Below are 14,765 nucleotides of genomic sequence, written 5' to 3'. Positions count from 1 at the left end.
CAGCTACTTGGGAGGCTGAGGCAGAAGAACTGCTTGAACCCAGGAGCAGAGGTTGCAGTGAGCTGAGATCACACCATTGCACTCCAGCCTGGGCAACCAGAGCGAAACTCTGACTCAAAAAAAAAAAAAAGGTCCCAAACCAGGCAGCCAAGACCTTGGCCAAACCTTGATAGAATCTCCAAGTTATCCTAGCCCAATTAGCCTAAGACCACCAAGGATAAACCTGTACTTCTACAAAGTCAGGTTTATAGACCCATTTCAATGAGGGAGACCACAAACCAGAGACAGTGCTTTGTATGAGTTTAGTTTTTAAGTTTATTTTAATCCTTGAAGCAAAATATTCAAAATGACTCAAATTGGAAGCATGGTGTTACATTAAAACTTCATCATTTTAAGATTAGTAAAGGAGAGGGGTACAGGCGCATTTTTTTTCTCCTGATCCAAATTACATAATCCCCCAATTTAATACTATAGTTTGCAGATTCTCATACTTTGCTTTGGGCAGAACTGGTCCAAAACCCACAAAGAGCTGAGGACGAGAAAGCCTCTTCCTGGACTCTCACAAGGGGAAGGGAAATGAAGGAATCGAATCACTACCTGGAGTACCTGTGCACCTTGCCCTGTCAGGGACACTGCGTGCGGAGTATACGGAAGTTGCACTCCAGTATGCAAGCGAAGCAACCAGACTTTTTTTTCCCATGGACAGGAAACTGGAGGCTTCAGAGACGTCCTATATAAGCGAAGGCCAGAAAGCCCCACCTTGCACTTCTATAAAGGTTAAAGAAAGGAAAGACGCGATCCCAGAGAACCTAGCCCACTGACTCCCTCCCCACACCTCCACCTGCTGGTGGCGGACAGCATGCTGGCCTCTCTTCCAGTAGGAACAGGCAGGCGGAGTAAGGAAGACGGCTGCTGGCAGTAGCGGGGCGGGGCCTCAGAAGCAGCCAGCCCAGGGCGCTGGGACGGAGAGAGCCTGAGCCCAAGCAGCAGCTTCCGGAGTCGGAAGTTGCTGAGGAAGAAGGCAGACTGAAGGAGCTCGTGACTTTTTCGCCTCGGCAACCCGACCCAGCAGCAAGCAGGACGGGCGGCGTTCTGCTACTGGTCCCGTTAAGCCTCAGCAGCCCAAGCCCTGAAGTCACTGCTCTAACGGAATGGAAATCCCGCCGACCAACTACCCAGCCTCCAGGGCAGCCTTGGTGGCACAGAACTACATCAACTACCAGCAGGGGACCCCCCACAGGGTGTTTGAGGTGCAGAAGGTCAAACAAGCCAGCATGGAGGTGAGTTTAGCAGGGGGTGGCGCGCAGCGGGGGCTTCAGGATTGCGCTCCCTCCACTGACCCGAGGTCTCAGCCTTTGTGTGCAGATACTCCGTGCCACCCCCTACCCACCTTCTGTTTTAGGACACACTGCCGGTATCTGGTCTTGAGATATTAAGGTTTCTGAGGGAATGTCTATACTACAGTCTCTGCAGACAGCCCGGGGCTGTTTTCATCTTAAGGCAGAGACAAAGTTTTTACACGCACAGTTACAGGAAAATGGGAAAACGCTCTAAGTAATGGGGCAGCACTTTCCTTAAGTGTAACCTGTAGGAACCATTCGAAAGACTCTTAAGGCTGCCACGTTTCTCGTCTGCTACTCTGATCTGGACCAACAAAAGCTCCCATCTTCCAAATGACTCTCTATTGCCTACATTTTAAGACAAATCCTTATTAGGCCCTTTGACCAAAATGAAGGGGGAAACAAACAGCAAGAGAAACCGACAAAGTCAAACAATAAAAGCACTGTGGGCTGACGCTGGTCTTTAGCCACCCAAACACCACTACCACATGACTGCCTTAAATGATGTGCACCCTCTGCTAAAGGCTTGAATTAAATGTTTAAGGCCTCAGCAATCACTAACGAGGTTTCTTTTCATTTTACTAAAATCCACTGGATTTCAGATTATCCCTTATTTATCTGACAGAATTTTCACTGCTAACAGTCTTTAAGAAGTGACAGACCGTAGATCTTATTTTGAAACTGGACCAGATAACATAATTAGGTATAAATTTTCAACCAGTATCTTGATTTAAAAGTGAAACTCATTTCTTAGTCTTATAAAATTTGTTAATCATTTTGCAGTTCTACTAATATACAAGTAAAAACAATACTTAATTGTATTAAGTATCCAATTGCTTTGCAGTAATCTGCCTCAAAATGAAATTCACATTCATTGAACATTATTTGGAGGGTACACTGAGCTTTATGAAAAATCTTTTCAAAGATGACACTATTTGTCATCTTTAGAATTAAACACTGTTTCAAAATTTCGTATGTAGAGACTTTAAGACCACAGATCCAGAGGTTAAAGTCTTTTGATGATTGAAAGTGAGTTGTGCCCAATTTGTATGCTTTTATCCTACCCTTTTGTTTTCATCCAAAGTAAACCTGACAGGGGACTTGCTAGATTAGATGTTACATTCATGGTGACATGCCTTTTTCAAGACCTAAGGCTTTCACCATTCCCCTTCAGCCAGCCCCTCCAACCAAATGAGATGGATGCTTCTAACAATGCAAGTATAATGTTGTTATAATATTTTCTTGTCTCCATTACATTTGCTTAATTTTAGGATATTCCAGGAAGAGGACATAAGTATCGCCTTAAATTTGCTGTTGAAGAAATTGTACAAAAAGTAAGTCAATTTTTTTTTCTTTTTTCTTTGAGACAGGGTCTCTATCACCCAGGCTGAAGTGCAGTGGCGGAACATGGCTCACTGCAGCCTCAACTTCCTGGGCTCAGGCCATCCTCCTACCTCAGCCGCCCCGAGTAGCTGGGACCACAGGTGCATGCCACCACACTTGGCTAATTTTTGTGATCCTCCTGCCTCTGCTTCCCAAAGTGCTAGGATTACAGGCATGAGCTACCATGCCCAGCCAAAATGTTCTTATTAAATCAAATTTAATTCTAAATATTCCAGATCATCTTTGCTGATCAAATCCATAACACTGATTAGTTTTACCTATTTTTAAAAAGTTGTTGTGAAATCCCTGCCTCTAAAAATTACCATATGGGCAAAGTTTACAAGGATCAGTTCTTAACTATCGTTGGGTATTCCTAGGCATGTGAATTATTTCTACCAACCTACACAGAAAAAGACTATATACTTCAGTTCAAATGAATTTCCTTACTCTTAGTGCAATCTGCACTTATGCCTAATATAAATGAGTGAAGTAATTTATTCCCCAATCACTTTCTTACGTCTGCTTTTCTCATTCTGTTTTTCATTGGGTTTTTAGAGAAAGAATGTGCTCTTAGATATTCACAAGCAATAGAATGCCAGCTGATACCACCATTCATATAAAGATCCTCCAGTAATGAGGAAGGGAAATTTTAAAGACTATACACAACTGGCAAATTATTAACGAGACAAACTTCAAAGAAAGGAACGGCAATCTGTACCACAGCCATCTTGAAATTTTAAAAAGCTTGCCTTTCTGTTGAGCATAATAAGGAGATTCATTAAAAGGCATCTGAGCTGCTAGACAGCCATCTTTACAAAGCATAACCCAATGCTATAATCTTCTAATTTTATATCCAGACACAGACTGCTGCATCTGCATTTGAAAAAAGTTCTGTTATTTCAGGAGCAAGGAGTAAGAGTAATGGAAAAACTTTAAAAGTAACCAGAGTCTTGAGTTGGTATATAAAGTCAGACTAAAATCTGGCCTTGCAAGTAGACACCCCATTAATACTGAGATATATTCAGTTTTAAGACTAGACTTTACAAGATTATGACCCATATCATTTATAAGGTATCTATTTTAGGGTACTCACATGATAAGTATAGAGTATTAATAGGCCAGGCCCAGTTAAGATACCTCTGAAAACATGCACTCTGAAGTCTAGTCTAAAACAACACCATTAGGGGCCTATGCTTTAAATCATATCTCAAAGATGATAATTAATAATGAATAGCCTTCTGTATATAAGGATCTTTTACTAAATTTCAAACAGCAAGTTAAGGTGAACTGCACAGCTGAAGTACTTTACCCTTTAATGGGACAAGAAACTGCACCAGAAGTCAACTTCACATTTGAAGGAGAAACTGGAAAGAATCCAGATGAAGAAGACAACACATTTTATCAAAGACTCAAGTCGATGAAGGAACCTCTAGAAGCACAAAATATTCCAGGTATATATATAAATATGGCATGAAAATCATTTGTTTGTTTCAACTTTAAAATCAATCTCAATTATCTATGCTTAAGTATGTTAGAAACATGCACGCTTTTGCAAAAATACTCATCTCCAATCTAATCCAACAAAAAAGAGGCCTCAGAAATTTCATAGATCCCTAGCTTAATTAAATTATTTTCTGCACACATTTGAAGGAAACTAAGCCATGATTTAGAATTTACATTTTGTTTTAAAAGGTTAATACTACATATATAATTATCATATAAATGTTTCTCCTACCAGACAATTTTGGAAATGTATCTCCAGAAATGACGCTCCTTCTACATTTAGCCTGGGTTGCCTGTGGTTACATAATATGGCAAAATTCTACCGAAGACACATGGTATAAAATGGTAAAAATTCAAACTGTCAAGCAAGTGGTAAGTAGTTTCTATAAAATACACTATTCATGGGGTTAATATTTATCGAAAGTATTGTAATTCATAATTGGATAAATAGTATCCCTATAGTCATTTTGTATTTACTAGCAAACCTGGGATTTCAAAGGGGAGGTCAGTTACAATGAAGATTAGAGAAGGTGACGAATTGTAGGAAGAGTTCAAAGCAACAGTAACTGGTCTAAAAAGTTGTTTGATTTGGCTGAGAGATGCAAACCACAGGCCTCCTTTGCCTCAAACTTGCCTAATAACTGTGCTTGGTTAGTTGCATTCTCTGGGAACATACTGACTAGGAAGCATAACAATAGCAAGGCAAAGCCAAGGATTTCAATGAAACACTTTCTATTAATACAAAGTATCTAGACTGCACTTTCAAAAAGCATCATGGTAATTGTAGCTCTTAATCTTTCAGGTTAGTCAAGTCAGATTTAACTATGATACTTTACTCAAATCCTCTTCTAGAACAAAAAGGTTTAGAGAGTTTTATTAGTAGCAGCAAGAGAGAATCCCAGGTGCACAATATATAGTCAGGTCTCTCCGTCCATGGGTTCTGCGTCCATGGATACAAACAACTGAGAATCAAAAATATTTGGGGTAAAAAATGGATGGTAGCATCTGTACTGAACATGCACAGGTTTTTTGCTTGTCATGATTCCCTAAGTAATATAACAACTATTTACATAACATTTAGATTGTATTCGGTATTATAAGTAATCTAGAGATGATTTAAAGTATATGAAAGGCTATGCATAGATTATATGGAAATACTACACTGTTTTATGTCAGGGACTTAAGCATCTGTGGATTTTGGTATCTGAGGGGAATCCTGGAACCAGTCCTCCATGGATACTAAGGGACAATTGTAATGACTCTCCTCACTTTTAATCTGCTCTATAAAGATCCTCAAGGCCACTTTTTATGGCAGTCACAAGCAAAGCTGTGCTTTCAGAAGAGGAAAGTCTTGAGTTATAATCCGACATTTAGCTTTTGTGCTCAGCTTAATACAGACTATTTCCCTTAGCAATCTAAGTTTTGTGTTCAACTTACTATAGTCATGCCATACTGAAACTGTTTTTTTCCTCTACTGTACAGTACAGAAAAAAGCTTAATTACACAATCACATAACTACACTCACTACATTTTATTATTCTCAGGTGTTCTGGTTTCATTTGTTTGTTTGTTTGTTTGTTTGTTTGCCTGTTTTTGAGACAGGGTTTCACTCTGTTGCCCAGGCTGGAGTGTATTAGTGTGATCATGGCTCGCTGCAGTCTCAAGTTCCCAGGTTCAGGCGGTCCTCCCGCCTCAGCCTCCCAGGTGGCTGGGAGTACAGGCGCACACAGCCATGCCTGGTTAATTTTTTGTTTCTTCTCATAGAGACATGGTTTCACTGTGTTTCTCAGACTGTTCTTAAACTCCTAGGCTCAGGCAAGTTCCCTACCTCAGCCCCCCGAAGTGCGGGATTACAGGTGTGAGTCACTGTGCCTGGCCTTATTTTTCAGTTTTCAAAAACAGAATTTCTATTATAAAATTGTATTATTTCAATGTAAATGCCCATTGCTACAGTTTATCCCATAAATCATGCTTTTCTGTACAATGGAGACACGAAGGGTTCTTAAATAACAAGCTACACTTGGTAATTCTCTTAAGTAGCTACCACAACTTGGAAACTAAAAACAGGTAAACATTTTTTGGGGAACAAATATAAAATCATGATTTTAAAATGCATCTTGAAAGAACACTTTATTTAGTGTAAGAGAATAGATTTTCTGTCACACTAAACTGAAATTCTGACATTCAATTTTTATTTTTACCTAAATGTAAATATTATATTCATCTACTAATCAAAGATGATTTTCAAAATTAAATGTAATTTTTTGCCAATGATATTAAGTTTTAAACAACAGGTTTTTATTTTTTGTCACAGCAAAGAAATGATGACTTTATTGAATTACACTACACCATTCTACTTCATGATATAGGATCTCAGGTAAAGTATAATTTACCTTTATTTGATGCCATTCTGAAAACTGAGACTCCCTGTATTGCCAAAGTATGCTTTATTAATTTTGACTCTAAATCAGAATTCATGTAAATCCAGATAGGCACCATATTTCAGTATATTATAGCTGTAGCAATTTAACAAAAGTACTATTCTTTGCGAAGACTGTTTTATCGCTAACAAAATATAAACCCAACTACGTTTTCCTAAATGTTTTCTGAATTTTATCATGGCATTAATTTTCTTCACTTGCAGGAGATTATTCCCTGGCAAATGCAAGTTCTCTGGCATCCACAATATGGCACTAAAGTAAAACATAACAGCCGTCTGCCAAAGGAAGTACAACTGGAATAAACAAAAACCCTAACACTGGAAGTGTAAACATGTCTATTAATGATGTATATGCCAATTTCACTGGCATCTAGCTTATGAGGCCAACTAATCCCAAAGTGTCACTTTATATAAATGTCTTGATTATGGTTTAGAACTTTATAGATTCATAATACAAAGTATCCCTATATAAAAATGTCTTTATAACAGTAATAGTGGTATGTATATCCAAAATAAAAAGCTTCAATTTCAGCCTCACAATGTTTAATTACGTTGCATACTTACGGGACAGGGGCAGTAATGGTCTCTCGAAAGGCAACTTTTGGCTTTCCTGTGATACAAGGACAGCCATATTCTCTTTCCATCCTCTAAAAAGAGTGGGGAAAATATTATTCAAATTTAAGAAAATAAACTTAAAGAAAAACTCCTGACCATCTTATATTCTTACTAGCATTCATTTAAATATAATAGATAAATCTTAAATCATTTTAGTATTTTGTAAGGATTAGGTATGTGATACTTAATACAAACTGCTTTTACAGATTTTATATAAATGAATTCTAAGTTACATTGGTTAATTTATATTTACCTCCAATTGATCTACCCACTAAAACGTCACCATTGTTCCATATTATTACATATTCATTGGAATAATATATAAATCTGTTGTCAGGATTTTCTATCTCAACTTCAAAGATATGATCTCATCAAAATTTCTAATCACATATCTTTGTTTTTTACTTATATATCAATACATACAAGACCTTTCCTGGGAAGGTATAGGCCCCACCTTCCTTTCATCTATATTATAATGATCTTCAATTATTGACTTGAGAAGAAATGGCCTGAAGAGTTGTTACAACCGCAGGTTGTCTCCCTAAGGCTTGAACCAGGATTTACCTGACCCAGTTAACCATGACCTGGAGATGGACAGATATTCTTGTTGCAAATCCCCTGAGCCTTGATTCTAGGGGTCTAGAACGTTTTACAAATAAAAAGATTTAGAGATCAAAAATAATTATTTTGTAACACATAGTAGCGGAAGCAGTAGACCACATCTGCATACAAACCAGAGTGAAGTTAGAGACATTAGATTGAGACATTAGATGAAAAACCAGTTAGTTAGAGACATTAGATTGAGAATTATTGACTTTTAACAAAACAGACAGTAATAAATTGATTTTAACTTAACTTCCTTATTATTCATTACCTGAGCATAGATTTCCAGGTGTAATTCTCCCATTCCAGATACAATTGTCTCTTTGTTCTCAGTGTCAAAGTGTACTTTAAATGTGGGATCTTCTCTTGTAAACCTGCCAATACCTTTTGAAAATTTTTCCAGATCGTTCTTCAAAAGAAGAAGAAAATCACTATATGTTTTACTGCGCATGATAAGCAATGGGATTTTAGAGAAAACTTTACTGAATGAAATAAAATACATCAGCAGTTAAGAAATAAAAATGACACACATCTAGTTCTACTCCATTTTTAAAAACAATGTGAGCTTGGATACCGCACAGCCAAGAAAGCAGGGAATAGCTCACTGGAAAGAATTTTCTTTCCATATCAAGATAGAAAACAAGAGTCCAAGACTTCACTCTATGGCCTTTCCTCTTACACTGACAAACTGTCCTTTTGTGAAAATTGCCCATAAAGCAAAAATTGGAAACTGTGTTACATTTTAGAAATCCTATACATAATCAAAGGAATCAGCATGTTTACCAAGACACTATTGTAGATCCAGGCAAGATAGTTAAGACCAACAAATAGGCAAATACCACAATGAGACTTGTCCCTTTCAAAACAGTCTGCTTGGATGTGGTATGATGCACCTTTTTTCTCCTTAGATGCCATGTAATCCCATGTGGTAAGCAAAGTGATGGCCCTCCAAAGATACTCTAATCCTCCCAAATCTGTCAATATGCTGCCTTACACAGTAAAGGGGACTTCGCAAATGTAATTAAGGTTACAGACCTGGAGATGGGGAGATTGTTATCAATTATCTAGGTGGGTACAACATAATCATGTGTGCCTTTAAAACATGGAGGAAGCCAGAAGGGTGGATCAGAAGGATTCCATGAAGGAAGAAGTGGCAGGAGATATCTGAAGCATGAAAGGGACTTAACCAGCTGTTGCTGGCACTGAAGATGGAGGAAGCGGGCCACAAGCCAAGGAAGGTGGGTAGCCTCTAGAAGCTAGGAACAGCCCTCAGGTAACAATCATCAAAGAAATGGGGACCCCCTTCCTACAACCACAAGGAATTGCATACTGCCAATAACCTGAGTAAGGAGAGAAATGATCCCATAGAGCCTTCAGAAAGGAAAACAGCATTGCCAATATCTTGATTAATTTAGCCCTTTGAGAACAGTTATCAGTCTATGATCCACAGAACTATAAAAGAATATATTTATGTTGTTTTAAGCCACATGTGGTAACTTCCTATGTCAGCAACAGAACACATACATGCCCAGTACCACCAATATTAACAGCTATCATTTACCACACACTTGGAGCTGTGGTATGTGTTTTGCATACGTTTTCTCAAATCCCAACCACAATGCTGCAAGGCAGAATTATCCACATTTTACAGGTGAGGAAATGAGGTACAGAGAGTTTAAGTGACTTGTTCAAGGCCACACAGCTATTGCATGGCAAAGCTGGGACTGAATCCCAGTTTAGTCTTTCTAGGTCTTTTGCCTTTTTCCTGCACAAGCCAGATACTCTCAACTTAGAAACATCATGCCTGCCCCTACTATTGAGACTCATAGAGACTTCATTATTTGATTTAAATTAACTTATTCCAGCAAGCAAACATCTTTAAACTTTTTAATGCATACACAACCCCAAAAAACCAAAAAACCTTCTGGATATTGAAGCACTGATTTCCCTCCATTATTGTAAATTATCAACAGTTAAGTGTCTTAAATAAACTCTGAATTTAGGAATGAAGAAGCATAATACATAAGCATAAGTTCTAACCTTGCATACTTCCAAAAAGAAAAGCAAGCAATTTTAACAACGTCCTTGGAATAAACTATGGCATCCTACTGCGGTTAAGATGTAAGGTTCGCCGGGCGCGGTGGCTCAAGCCTGTAATCCCAGCACTTTGGGAGGCCGAGACGGGCGGATCACGAGGTCAGGAGATCGAGACCATCCTGGCTAACACGGTGAAACCCCGTCTCTACTAAAAACTACAAAAAACTAGCCGGGCGAGGTAGCGGCGCCTGTAGTCCCAGCTACCCGGGAGGCTGAGGCAGGAGAATGGCGCGAACCCAGGAGGCGGAGCTTGCAGTGAGCTGAGATCCGGCCACAGCACTCCAGCCTGGGTAACAGAGCGAGACTCCGTCTCAAAAAAAAAAAAAAAAAAAAAAAAAAAAAAAAAAAGATGTAAGGTTCACCTTTCCTCGAGTTCCTGAGAAAATGGAGTAATTTAATATGTCTTGCCACCTCAATTTTCTCTTTTCTATATTGAGAAAAGGTCTGGAAAACCTCAAGATTCCTCAAAATACATGTAGTAGTAGCTGTTAGTGATATATCACACATGACAATTCATCAGAGTATGTTTTGTAATAAGTTCTGTATAACAAATCACAAAATGTTCACTCAATGTATGAATAAGTGAATTTCAATATACCACATTAACATGATTGTTATGAATGCCAAGGCAACTTAAGAACTAAAAAATTATGGTTCAAGATCAGACTAATTCCCATGGCAAAGAATGAAAATGCAAAACCTAACCAGGCAATTTTAGATTTATTAAAAGTTAAATTACATCAACCCAATTATAAAACTATAAAGTATAAAATTATCTTAAAAATTGTATTTCAAAGTGAAAAACAGTCTTATTTTCAGGCTTTCCATGCAATACTCAGGCACCTCAGAAATACCACAAAACCTAGAGCTATATTATAACCTATGAGTCGATTAATCAGTTCAACATTCTAAAGTACTTTATAGTGGGGTTTTACTACAACTTAGGAGAAATGCCCCAGATTCCCCCTTTTCAGTTGTTTATGATTTGAATCGGGGAAGTTACCACTCTGAAGCCAACAATATAGTAAAGAGTTATAAAATACAGTAAGGTGAATATTTTAACACCATCCATTTCTTCAAATATACTGAGGAGTTATCATTAGAAACAGACTGGTAAATTTAAAAAGAAGATCTCAATACCAACAGAGGAAATAGAGACCATAAGACTGCTGGTTATTACAAGATATCAAGCGCATGGTAGAGAGAGATGAAAAAGAGCTCAAGTTTTAATTGTGATATACTGAGCTTTAAATCAAACTCCTACCTTGTTAGAAGGCTTCATTGCTATTGAAATGACAGCATCAGGAACATGAATTGACTCCTAAAATATTTTTAAAAGAAAACAGAAGAATTCAAAAACAGACCCACATGGGTCAGGGATAGATTAATGTGCCACTTTACAACAGAACAAAGGATAAATACTAGCCATTGTCTTTAGGCTAGACAATATATATCTTGATCTGTTTTGCATTAAATAAGTATATTAATACAACATATTAATAAATAAATAAAGCTATCTACTTATATAAGTTCCTCCTTCCCAAAATAAAATTAATAAATGTATTTATTTACCTGTTTAACATAATCACTACAACTAATCCAAATACTGAGATGTGAAATTCTTATTGCTTGGTGGCTGTTGCAATCTTCTAAGTTACTTTATTTAATCAAAATATACTACAATTACTGATAAGGCAAACAGAGAAAGGGCACCACATTCTTCATACCCATGATACCTCATTTAATCAATTACAACTCTGAAAAGCAGGTATTATCCCATTTTTGCAAATAAAGTCACTAAAGCCTTGGAAATAAGGTAAAACAAATTGGCTAAGGGCCAGTAGGTAGCATAGGGCAAAGGTGAGACTCTAATCAAGGCCTATTTGTTTCAAAGCCTTGGTAAGCACTTTCTACAACCACCAATCACTTCATGTTGCTAATGACAAGTACTTAGAGAAGGTCTTATCAATAATACATAGAAAACATTCCTTTTATCTGGATCTCAAACAAAAATTGTAGAGATTTATGCTTTCTTGTAGTGTCCTAAATCAACAGGTAATACTACACACATTAGAGGATATTATAGACAAAAATACTAAACTATAAAATCATGAATTCATCATTAGATAGCAGGAAGTATTACAGTGCTAATCTGTTAGAGTTGGGTCAGTACTTATGTAAATGACCCACTGCAAATTACCTATGTACTCATCATACTCTTTCTTTACTGAATTCACGAAAGAGATCACTCTTATGAACAAATGGCCATAATGTAACAGAGTTTGCTCTACTACAGAGGCAAAAAAGGTGAGTGAGTGAAGGGAATTCAAAGACAGGAACTACCTGTGCATGCTCCTCCCTCAGAATCCCTCAATGATAAAAAGGGACTTCTGAGTTCCAAATGGCGGACTGTTTCTATAAATCAGACTGTGTAGTTGCATATTGCCTTCTGAGCCTGGTTATGTTCTGTTATCCCAAGTCTAGTCTAAATGTTACAGTCTGGTCTCACAAGGGATTGAGGGAACAGTACACTTTCCTGCTACCGAGTTAGTAAGGAAGTAGCACTCCACTGAAACTAGCTTGACGCTAGTGGTAACAATCAGAAATGCACCCCGAGTGTGGAAGCAGGTCTCAGGGTAGAGGAATCGGAGCCACTGTCCAGGTACCATCTGGTGGAGATTTTTCCTTCTTGCTAAACTTGGGAGGATTGTGGATCCTCCAAGTTTTCCTTTTTACTATAGTCAAAACTCTTCCTACTTTTTACTATGAAAAAACCAGGTGAGTCAGCTTACAGAGCAGTTGTCTAATTGACATTCAAAGAGCTATAACCAACATTCAAAGAGCCACCACTAACTTGATGACTGTGGTACTCAACGAAAACTTCTGTGGTTGTTTTTCTGAAGTATTAAATGCACTACATGAAAAAACAGACTTTTAAAATTCTAGTGATAAGTAGCTTTGAAATTAAATGGCTTACCATGGAAAGGTCACTGTTGGCTTTGTTTGTGAATGTGTCTCCACTAGCACAGTCAATGCCAAACAACGCACAGATGTCTCCAGCATATACTTCCTCAACATCCTAAAAAAACAAATAAAACAAAATGATATTTGATATAATACAAATAAAGACGTGGTAACTAAAAAGTAACTGTACAGTACACACATTGTATATAAATAAGCATGGTAGAATCTCTCAGCTTGAATTGTATAGTGAATTAGCTAGAACCAATACAACAACAATCAACCACGCTAAGACGTATTTTTAAAAGGTCTTCATTTAAACCATATATCAACAGACAAGATTTTACTTTAAACAGAAAACTCATTACTTGAAGGATCTGTAGTACTAACAACACAGTGCCTCAAAGTTCTAAAGTTATTTCTATGGAATTAAAAGGCACGTACTGGCGGGGCATGGTGGCTCACGCCTGTAATCCCAGCACTTTGGGAGGTGGAGGCGAGTGGATCACCTGAGATGAGGAGTTTGAGACCAGCCTGGCCAACATGGTGAAACCCTGTCTCTACTAAAAATACAAAAAATTAGCCAGGCATGGTGGCGGGTGCCTGTAATCCCAGCTACTCGGGAGGCTGAGGTAGGAGAAACACTTGAACCTGGGAGGCAGAGGTTGCAGCAAGCCAAGATCGCGCCACTACACTCCAGCGTGGGAGACAAGAGCAAAACTCCATCTCAAAAAAAAAAAAAAATGTACTATACATGTTGCCGCAGTTAGACAATGAGATTGTGTATGACAGAGATATACCAGGAAACCTGTAAAGGAAGTTTTGAAAACAAAGGTAGGAGAATGGAGCCCACTGTACTAAAAATAATTTTAATTTCTCACAGATGCAAGCAGTCAAGAAAACACAGGAAATCTAAGAACAAAGCATTGGTGCCTCCAAGCTTCCTAGTTTTTGTCCTTTTACATTTACAGTTCATTCACAACAGCTGTAGCTGTGAGTAAACATGTCTTTCTTTAATGGTGACACAGCTGTACAAATCTTGCAGCTCCTGGTCCATGAAACAGCTATGACAATCATTTAGCCTGCCCCCTGCTGCCTATCTCACAAAACAGCAATGCTGTCAGGTTTTGAGACTGACAATTCCTCTTCTAGAAGAAACAAGTTAGAGCTACCAAAAAATTCATAAGATTTTGCTTAGACTGATAAATTTCTCCAGGAATATATAGCTGGATTGGGAGAGGGTGGGAGTAGGGGACAAACTCATGCACTCAGTATTCCTTCCAAGACCTAACCATAAGGACTAGAGAAGGCTATAGCAGATTCCGAGCCAATTCAAGAATTCAAGGCGTAAGACAAAGTTTATCTCCCAGATCAGCCCCTAAGGCTTTAAATCTTCAGGTAAATTCTGGCCCCAATATGGTCCTGTAGTGGGTTCTACAATAGGAATAAAAGCTCCGGGGTTAAACAGGGCTTTTGTGCCTGCCGTATTTCAGAAAGTAAATAAAACAATGTGGAAAAGTGTGTAAATTTATGATTCTCTTATCTTTAAGAATCACGGTTCCACAGTCTTAAATGCCTATTACATTCTTTGTAATGATAGTTCTTGAGGTAAGTGCTGAATCTTGTATTCTGAGTGTTAGGAAACTATTTCTTTTCCTTAACCTTGGCCCTTGAGAAAATATAACTAATTCACAACTAGTGGTATTTAAAAAAAATGAGTTGTTAACATCTGCTAATTTAGCCTATAGCAAAGTGCTAGATCAGAGCTGCAACACATTTAAGTAAAAAGGAACAAACTAGGAACATACATTTAACCAGAATTA

At 38.0% G+C, this 14,765-nt stretch overlaps 2 protein-coding genes across 4 annotated transcripts in view; one reads left to right on the top strand and one right to left on the bottom strand.

Moving 5' to 3' along the window:
- The window catches only part of GFM1 (G elongation factor, mitochondrial 1), a 45,844-nt gene that overhangs the window by 16,973 nt on the left and 14,106 nt on the right, over window positions 1-14,765 (bottom strand). For all 3 annotated transcript variants that reach the window (XM_011959043.1, XM_011959045.1, XM_011959044.1), the window contains 4 exons: window positions 12,959-13,060; window positions 11,246-11,302; window positions 8,156-8,293; window positions 7,231-7,313 (listed from right to left, as the gene is read on the bottom strand). In XM_011959043.1, coding sequence (XP_011814433.1) covers window positions 7,231-7,313; window positions 8,156-8,293; window positions 11,246-11,302; window positions 12,959-13,060 — 380 coding nt within the window. The remainder of the gene's footprint in view (window positions 1-7,230; window positions 7,314-8,155; window positions 8,294-11,245; window positions 11,303-12,958; window positions 13,061-14,765) is intronic.
- On the top strand, window positions 937-7,203 carry LXN (latexin). The gene is made up of 6 exons (XM_011959042.1): window positions 937-1,280; window positions 2,612-2,674; window positions 3,997-4,174; window positions 4,462-4,598; window positions 6,541-6,603; window positions 6,871-7,203. Exons 1-6 carry the CDS (start codon window positions 1,152-1,154, stop codon window positions 6,967-6,969), a joined length of 669 nt encoding a protein of 222 aa, XP_011814432.1. The 5' UTR covers window positions 937-1,151; the 3' UTR covers window positions 6,970-7,203.

This window comes from Colobus angolensis, unplaced genomic scaffold, assembly GCF_000951035.1.
Source record: "Colobus angolensis palliatus isolate OR3802 unplaced genomic scaffold, Cang.pa_1.0 Scaffold48, whole genome shotgun sequence".
Lineage (NCBI taxonomy): Eukaryota > Metazoa > Chordata > Mammalia > Primates > Cercopithecidae > Colobus > Colobus angolensis.
Note: the sequence above shows the minus strand (reverse complement) of the source record. Positions and strands in the feature narration are given on the sequence as shown.